The sequence below is a fragment of the Nerophis lumbriciformis genome, linkage group LG05 (assembly GCF_033978685.3).
Source record: "Nerophis lumbriciformis linkage group LG05, RoL_Nlum_v2.1, whole genome shotgun sequence".
NCBI lineage: Eukaryota > Metazoa > Chordata > Actinopteri > Syngnathiformes > Syngnathidae > Nerophis > Nerophis lumbriciformis.
This window is the reverse complement of record NC_084552.2, coordinates 32809457-32819176: the sequence shown is the minus strand read 5'-3', so window position 1 is coordinate 32819176 and position 9720 is coordinate 32809457. Positions and strand designations below refer to the sequence as shown.

At 37.5% G+C, this 9720-nt stretch overlaps 1 protein-coding gene across 8 annotated transcripts in view; it reads left to right on the top strand.

The window, feature by feature from the left end:
• The first annotated feature begins 951 nt into the window (after positions 1–951).
• Positions 952–9720, top strand: part of ptpn12 (protein tyrosine phosphatase non-receptor type 12) — a 48410-nt gene continuing 39641 nt past the window's right edge. For all 8 annotated transcript variants that reach the window (XM_061960752.1, XM_061960756.1, XM_061960751.1 and 5 more), the window contains exon 1: positions 952–1485. In XM_061960752.1, coding sequence (XP_061816736.1) covers positions 1384–1485 — 102 coding nt within the window. In that variant the 5' untranslated portion in view covers positions 952–1383. The remainder of the gene's footprint in view (positions 1486–9720) is intronic.

The window sequence follows — 9720 nt, the reverse complement described above, 5'->3', positions numbered from 1 at the left end:
GTGTAGGAGATCCCTCCCGCTGGGTTGTGTATGGGCTTGTATCAGCAGCATTCCTGCTCTCAGCTGCTCCTAAACGCCACATTCCTGGAAGAGAGGGAGAAAGTGTGTGTGACAGTGTGAAAGTAAAAGAAGGACGATTTGGATGCTGTGTCAGCAGGACGTTGTCATAGTTGTGAAAGTCTGGAGGCCCCTCGGCTCCACTGGGAGGTCACAGGTCAAATACAGTAGAGAGGAAGCAAGCAGAGATTAAAGTGCAATTCTATTCCATGCATGCCACTCAGTAACTTTCATTCTATTTCTGCTCTTATTTTAATCCAGATTACACATTGACTCATCAATCTGTGGTCTTTAATTCTACTAGCCTTCATGTAATATCCTTAAGTATTACAATTCAGTAATGGCTGCCTGACTGGATTATCAGAGCTATCTCTTCATTTGAAAAATCACATAGGATTAACCTGCTCCCTCTGTATTCTTGATCTACACTGCTTTAATTTTCAAGACTAATTACCAAGTGACTAACTGCTTATTTCAAACCATGCTTCCCCATATTAGGACACAATATCAAATATATTTGAATAGATGTTAGAACGTCTGCCAGGGTGTACCTCGCCGGAATAGACTCTGGCTCACCCGTAAACTAAAGGGAAAAAACGTCGTAGAAGATGAATACATTCATTTTCAAAACAATGCAGCATAACATAAGAAACATTAAATTATCTGTTCATGTAATCGCACATGAATGTGATGACGTAACAAGCCGCGTCTAAATGACAGACTGAAACACTACCCAATCATAGTCCCCCCTCTCCAAGAGTAACTTTACTCTCATCCAATGAGAGCCCAGTATTTATTTACAGCCACCAATCACAAACTAGTATCCTCCTTGAGGAGGTGGGCAAACGTGGGGGTTGGTTTAGGTTATTCCGGATGTTCCCCAGCAGCAGAGAATGTGGACACCGACTCACGGAGCGAGACTAGGGAGGGGTACTTCAATTTATCTCTCTTTTTTACCTCTTAATCCTTTATTTTCATTTGGTTTCAATCCAAAATTTCATACTTTACGATACGCAACCGTTGTAAACTTGATTACATACTGACCGCTGCCTTCCCCCCTTGGGACTAATAAGCATTTGTGAAAAGAAGCCAGAAGAAAGGAGAAGAAACAAGATGGAGCGATAAATAATAGGAATTATTAAAAAAAAAGAATAAAGGAAGGCTTATGAACCGACGATGAGTCCTTGGGAGGATCCGTGAAGCATATTTATTTTTTTATTTATCCCCCATCCTGCTTCCTTTTGTCTTTTTGCCTTTTCCCACCTCCGTGCTACTTTAAGGACGTTGTTTTCACGGTTAGCGGGACATCTTCCCAGAAGGAGCGTGATGGCCCAAGCGGACATCCTGACAAAGTTTATCCAGGGCGTGAAAGCCATGACGGAGGGGGACGACGAGAGGGGAGAGGACAACTTCGGCAGCGACTTTATGGTAGGTCCAACATGATCGCCGTTAGCTTGGTAGCTCTTAACCCTTCATGGTGTCTCCCTGGGACCCGGACTGTTAGCCGCGGGTCCTGGCCGGCTGAATCCCACCGGAGGTGAAGCAGGGGCGGCCTGGCTGCCCGCTTCTTCTTTCTCTCACAGGCAGGCTTTTTTTCAAGGCGGCCTAACTTTCTTTCAAATACCTAGACAAACGTCACTTTTGCACTATTACGCAGCTATTACATTATTTATATTAATTGAAGTATATAGTACGTTAGCAAAGTTGTTTACTTCCTGTTGTTACAAGCTAGCTTCTAAGCACCATGCCTGATCATGAGAAATAGGAGTAACCAGTAAATATCCAGTAGCTTGGTACTGTCTAAGACCTGGAATTGCTCATACCTATATCGCTTTATTTTAGTTGTCCTTTTACGTAGGCTTCTAGACATACTGTTCATAAATGCACGACAAGATGCTTTCTAGTTTATTTTTGATATATGCAAAACTCCACAATTTTGCCAGTAAACAAGCTAAGACTATGGTGCACAGACGTATTATTATTAATATGGTAAGCAGTTCGTAATATATATCAAAAGGTATCCACAATTAATTGTTGTTGGTTGACGTTTATTTTGAACATGTACACAAATTCAACATGATACATCTCATATTTCACTTATTTTAATGTCTCTTTACAGCACGTCTGAAACTGAGTATGAAGAAGCGAAGCTTATTTAATCATACCCCCTTTCCACTTAATAGTAATTACTAACACATGTTTACTTCATGTTCCCAATTTGTAACACAGTTTACATCAATGAATTCTAAATACAACGATTTTCTTACATTATTAACAGTCAGTTATGATTTACATTGTGACATGAATAATATATTTTTTTCAATAACTTCAAGACGTTTAATATAACTACTTTGCGTTGTACTTCGTAAACAACTTATGTTTGAACAGCTTCTTAAACTGCATTAAATTAGTGCATTTTTTTTAATGTATTTGCTTAATAATCCATTCCAAAAGTTAATTCCACATACTGATATACTAAAGGTTTTAAGTATTGTCCATGGATGACATTTTTTTAATTAAATTTTTTCTCAAAATGTATATTTCTCCTCTTTTGTTGACAAGGTGTTGCACATTCTTGGGTAGCAGGTTATAGTTTGTCTTGTGCATAATTTCAGCTGTTTGCAAACACACTAAATCATTGAATTTTTATATTTTTAATTAAAAGGTTTGAATGTTCCCGATATCCAATGTTGTGTTTTATTCTAACTGACCTCTTTTGTAACACAGTTAATGAATGATGTTTACTTTTGTAATTCTTTCTTAATATTTCTGCACAATAGATGTGTTATGGTAACACTGGTGAGCAGTAAAGAATATGCTGTGATTTTTGGTCTAGAACATCTTTTGCTTTATGTATTATAGAAATATTTCTTGCCACCTTTTGTGTATTTTTTATATGAGATTACAATTAATTCTATTATCTATAATTACACCCAAAAATTTGATTTATTTCACCCTTTCAATGTCTATTCCGTCTATTTGTATTTGTGTTTGACTTTCTCTTTGGCTGTTACCGAATAGCATGATTTTAGTTTTACTGAGATTCAAGGATAGCGTGTAAACAAATCAAAACAAGAAGTGTGGCAGGGCTGTGAAATAGCGCAGCAAAATGGCTCTTCCCTTTATTTCAGTCATTAAATTGAAAATGGTAATAGCTCTGATTACATAGATTCTGCTAATTAGGGATGCAGGTTTTTGCTCTAGGGAATGTAATGAACGCAATTGCAGCGCTGCATTTAAAAGCAGTTTTAAAAGTTATCACTACAGGTTAAAATTGTGCTTACTACAGCTTGTGTGCAGTGAAGTGATTTGTGTTTGTTTAATTTCGACATATTGATTTGGAATGAGGTGTTCAGAGGCACACACACACACACTCCTTTTCTTACTTCATGGAGGCTTGCTGGAGCTTGCAACATTCTTTCTCGGGCCCATTTCATAACATTGTATCTTACCGTTTAAACTGCAGCATTGCTGACACGCTTTGTAAAATTGACAATTATTATTTTTTGTCAATATGGAATGTCATGTGTCATATTTGCTTTTATTTGGAGGAAATGCTTCCGTTTAAACCTGTTAACTTGCTTGCAAGCTAAATATTCATTAATCTGAGGCCTCTGGCTGACTTTGTGCTCATCTGGCAACATCATGTGGTGCTTCCTTTCAATTATTTATCAGACAGCAGTTTGTAGACAAGGAAACTTGTTCCCTCTGAGCCCAAGCAATATTTTTGGGGCCTCAACGTTCACCCAGGCCCAGAAAGCACTGCTTTAACACCCAGTTTAACTGCCTATTGTTGCATGTATATATAGACCCTGTTTTATACGCATAATTACAGTGCGCTGCTAGGTCATCGAGTCGGAGATTATATGCTTTGTTTGATGAAACACATTGCCTCGCTTGAGCTAAATGCTGTGGCGGCACCCGCTATATTCCGAGAGAGAGGGCTTAGTGACTCTTTTTACTGACAAGAACGACATAGAGGTGGAAAGATAGCCTGAAGTAGACATTAAAGCTGCTAAGTGTCAATGTTCTTTGTTCAAAAGCCTGGCCTGAAGGGAAAAATATAATCTATTGTGTATCATATATGCATGCAATTTGAGCAGAGGTGTCTCTCGAGGCACTGCAAAATAAGCTATAAATTAGCACAGTGATACTTCGGTTTTTGTTCGTACAAAGACTGAAGCAATGTTTTCCATAAGAAATACAGTGGTACCTCAGTTACTTTGAGTAACGAGCATTTTCAATCTTGGTTGTAGTAATATTCCAGGTTTGTGGCATTTGGACAATAGTTATTATATTGTTGCAAAGTGTTGTAGCTTGTTTATGCTTCATTCACACAATAAACAAACATAAATGGATGGATGGATGGATGAAAGTTTTGATTCGACATTTGTACATTCTGCCCTCCATTAGAACTAAATAAGTAAACCCGGAAAGTATTCACAGCGCTTATTCCAAAATACAATACATTATTTTTTGTCCTCAAAATTCAACATAACCCATAATGACTATGTGAAAAGTTTTTTTGTTTTAATTTGCAAATTTATAAATAAATAAAAGAAATCAAATGTACCGGTACTTAAGTATCAGGGATAGCAGGTGTCCTCTATTTAGCGGATCTCAGCTAAATATAACAAGGCGGGACAAAAACAACTAACCCCGACAGATTCATTCCGGCGGAAAGAAAAGTTTTAGCGAGAATCCCAACGTGGAGGTTGCATTTGCGGTAAACTAGTGGAATTCATAATGTTGGATGATAAATCGCTCTCAGTGGTGAAGAATGTGGGATTTTGCCGCTTGCCTGGTCGTAAATACATGACCAAAACAGCCCTTCCCGATCTGTATAAAAAATTACAATGCGTCAGCTTCACGACACATATTTGGAGCAGTGATGTCACGTATTTGGGGACGGTGTGGCACAGTTTGGAGAGTGGCCGTGCCAGCAACCTGAGGGTTCCTGGTTCAATCCCCACCTTCTACCAACCTCGTCACGTCCGTTGTGTCCTTGAGCAAAACACTTCACCCTTGCTCCTGATGGTTCGTGGTTAGAGCCTTGCATGGCAGCTCCCGCTATCAGTGTGTGAATGGGTAAATGTGGAAATAGTGTCAAAGCGCTTTGAGTACCTTGAAGGTAGAAAAGCGCTATACATGTATAACCCATTTATTTATTAGGTACGTGACAATCGGCCACTGACCTACTTATGTCTATTGCTGCGGCGTCTTGTGACTGCCCAGTTTGAGGTGATTTGCGGTGTGTGTCGTTGTTTTCTCTGTTTTGTTGTTGTTTCTACTTTTGTACCAATTGAGAGGCATGATTTATGTTCTACAATAAACTTCCAAAGAGCAGGGAAGCGAGGAAATAGCAGACCACTTGATGTAAACATAGGGATACAGAAGTGATCATGTTGCCGCTATTAACAGGTTGTCTGCGTTAGCGCTTATGATAACAATATCACTAATACTTGGCTTTCATAATGATTGTGAATGGCAAAATAAAATAAAAAAGTGCAGTTTTTTTAATGGATCATCCAGGACAAAAAAGCAATTCATTTTTTAATTAAAAAAATTAATGACTCCCTTAATTTTTGGCCTATTACAATAGGAAAGCTTTGGTCTTTGCAATGGTGTCATTTTTGAAAATGTATTTAGCATTTAAAAATTTTTGTCACGTACTTATCTTTATCAGTGATTACCTGAACAGCACATTGGGTCAACCAGGGGGCTATAATATCTATAGAAACCATTAGTGAGTTTTCTTTACATAATTATTATATAGAAAATGCTTTCCAAAGCATCTTAAAAATGGTCAAATCTATTTAACTTCAGAGGTCGATGCCCCCTTGAACACCAGCTGATATTTTTCAGTTACTCTATTTATTTATTTTTTTACCTTGCTGGGATCCCTGAAGTATTCACAGCTGTAGCTCAATACTTTGTTGAGGGTTGGCAGAAATTACAGCCTCAAGTCTTTTGGAATACAATTCTACAAGCTGGGCACATCTATCTTTGGGCAGTTTCACCCATTCCTCTTTGCAGGACTTCTCAAGCTCCATCAGGTTGAACCAGGGTGTCTCTTGAAAAATTCTCAACACAGTACATTACAATAAGCAGCACCAACTGAAAAATATGGTAAATTGTATGTATTTATATAAAGGGTCTGTATTTATATAGCGCTTTACTATACCTGGAATGATACCCATTCACACACTGAGGGCGGAAGCTCCTGTACAAGGCGCTAACCACAACCTATCAGGGGCAAGGGTGAAATGTCTTGCCCAAACACACAACGTGCGTGACTCGGATGGTGGGTAGCTGCAATCGAACCTGGAACCCTCAAAGTTTCTGGCACAGCCGCTATACAATCTGCGCCATGCCGTGCCCAAAAATAGAGCAAAAAAGAAATTACATATAAAGAAAAGTATATATATATATATTATATATAAAGGAAATTATATTATATAGGAAAACTACATATTAATACTAATTAAGTTTATGTATTAAAACATTTTTGAAATTATCATAATTGAAAAATAACGATTAATGGGCCCTGCGATGAGGTGGCGACCTGTCCATGGTGTACCCCGCCTTCCGCCCGATTGTAGCTGAGATAGGCTCCAGCGCCCCCTGCGACCCCGAAGGGAATAAGCGGTAGAAAAATGGATGGATGGACGATTAATGGGCCACGCAACATGAATGCAAATTCAGGAGCTCGTGATGGTGAAACAGATGAGGAGTGAATTAATTTAAAAAAAAGACGTCTACTTGAAGTTTGGGATCTCACCATGATAGATATCTTTTATTTGACACAGCGCTAGTATGCCTGATCGATAATCTATAAACTCTGCGTTCACGTAACCGTGGACAGAGTCACATAATTGGCCAATAAAACAAAATCCGCGGTTAAAAGCAAAATATCATGTTAATTGACATAGATGTAAGTGTAATGTTGTCATTTTAAAGAGGATGAACAATTGTTTGGGAAAGTAATGTGTACGGTAGCACTCATTTTCCCCAACACACTCAACCGCCCCGTCCTGAACTAAGCTATGATGCTAAAGCTAGCAAGAACAATCCATACACCCACTACTGCAGGAAATAATCGATTTTTAGATGCATCGCAATTCAAGCATGAATAATTATAAAATCAATTACTAAATCTCAATAATCGAAAATCAATTTATTTACTGTAAATAAAGTAATGCAGACAGTTCTAAAATTTGTCTGACAACACTAAAAATGGCCCTAGTGTGTGAATGTGAGTGTGAATGTTGTCTGTCTATCTGTGTTGGCCCTGCGATGAGGTGGCGACTTGTCCAGGGTGTACACCGCCTTCCGCCCGATTGTAGCTGAGATAGGCTTCAGCGCCCCCCAAGGGAATAAGCGGAAGAAAATGGATGGATGGATGGATGTTTCTTATTACAAATGCACTGGGGTTTTTTAAGTTGCAAATGATAAACGCTTATTTAGTTAAACAAAAAGAAATGTAAAACTACATCAATATAAATACATAATCAATAATCAAAATAAAGATGCATCAATAATCGATTTTTAATTGAATCGTAGCTCCTGAATCCTAATCAAATCGTGAGGTGCCAAAAGATTCCCAACTCTACCCACTACACATCTCATCTGGTTGTGTATTTCTGAACAACATTATGGATGTAACATCAATGTACAATCAGCAGTTGCAACGTGAGAGGCTCTCCCTTTTTTACAGCCACAAATTGTCTCTTTACTTGTCAAGCTGAGAACATCAACACAGCCCTTTTCCTCCCTTCACAATAATAGCGCAGTGTGCTACATCCAATCTGACTGCGCTAACAAAATAGGGCTTTCAAAAAAAAGTACTTTACACAAGCATAATGTACTTAAAGCACTTATTGATACAGTTACACAATTATTTTGCTTTGACATAAAATATTGATCAACATTGTCCAAAGATGTATTTCACTAATAAATGTGAATATTTTTGCATTTAATTAAAAACATTTTATACAATTTTATTTGACACAAAAGCACACACTATATGGTGATAAAATACATTTAATGGGTAAAAACACAGAATTAAAAACAATTAAAATGGAAAGACAGAATGTTATTGTTTTTATATTGTTATTGTTATTGTTATTGTTATTTAAATGTATTATTATTATTATTATTATTATTATTTTACTTGTGGTTGATTTGTTACTAATTTATATCCGTTTTTTTAACTATGTTTAAAGTTGAGTTTTAGTGATGCAATAAATACTCATGTTTTCAAATGAATAAATAATCGTGTTATTAATCGTGATTATAATATCAATCGAAATAATCGTGATTATTATTTTTGCCATAATCATCCAGGCCTAACCTGAACTATATTAGCAAGCTGGAGGAAACTCTTAGCCTGCAAAATTGTTAGTCCACATCACAAAAGCTGCAGCCAGTGTCCACAGCATGCTGCCACACGCATCCAAACGACCAACATTTATCCATAGAAATCTTGAGAAGCTACAGAATCTGTGTTTCAGTTTGTTTTGTCTTGTCCTGACTCAAACTGGATGGTCGAGCATTAGCTTTGGTCTACAGATAAACGCATCACTGTCGGTCCGTCTTTCAAAGACATCAGATATTGTGTTACCAGATGTCACAAGAGAAACACGCAGCAGTTTCAATCCATGCAACTCACTTTATTTGTAGAGCACTGTGGACTAAGGCGTTGTACAGAGTAATTATTTGGACATAAAAAGGCACAAAAACTAACCAAGGCAGCAAGATACAGCTAAAACGCACCTAAAATGAAATTAAGACTTTTAGACTATGAAAATAAGTCTATTATAATAAGGGGATGATATGCAGACTTGCCAACGTTGGATGGAGAAGCTACCCTAAGGAAACATGCAGGTAAATACGGAACAGTATTAATACATTATTAGATTAACTTACTGTAGTTGTTTTTAATACATGCTATTGTATTCATTTTCAAAGAGAATTTATTATGTAAAAGTTTTTTTTTCTTTTAAAAGGCATTCTACATGTTAAAATAGTATTGTATTGGGAGGGCCAAGCACGCATTACAATTATTTAAATTGGCGGGGCAGCTTTGAAGTATGAGTGTCCTGCGTTTTTCGCAGAACACTTGTCAATTATTGTGCTAGTAAGTTGAGGTACTTCTGGTTTGTAAATTCAGTTAATACTAACACATAATACATTGTGTAGCGATTTTATAGTTTTACCCAGGCCTGGGCGATAAATCAATTTTACGGAAAAAATGTGAGTATTTAGTTGCGACGATTTAAAAAAAAAATCAATTTTTTTCTCATCTTGCTCCCGCATATTGTTTGTCCCATAGAGCTTCCACACTTCCAGTCCCCCCCTTGTTTCCTTAGGGAAATTTACACACACATAGCACAACATGGCTGATGGTAACGCAAACAAAAGTGAGACATTTGTTACAAAGAAAATAATGGTGTCGTCAGTGGTTTGGTTTTGCGGCTACAGACGTGGAACAAATGACTGCACGCTGCAAAGTCTGTTTAATAAAGGCAGCAGTACAACAAACTTATTCCAGCATCCGAAGCAGAAGCATCAAGCTGAGTAGGAGAAATGCAATTCTCTACATTACAAGGTGAACAAGAACAAACAAAATATCGCCAGAAAGCAACTTACTGTGTTGGAATC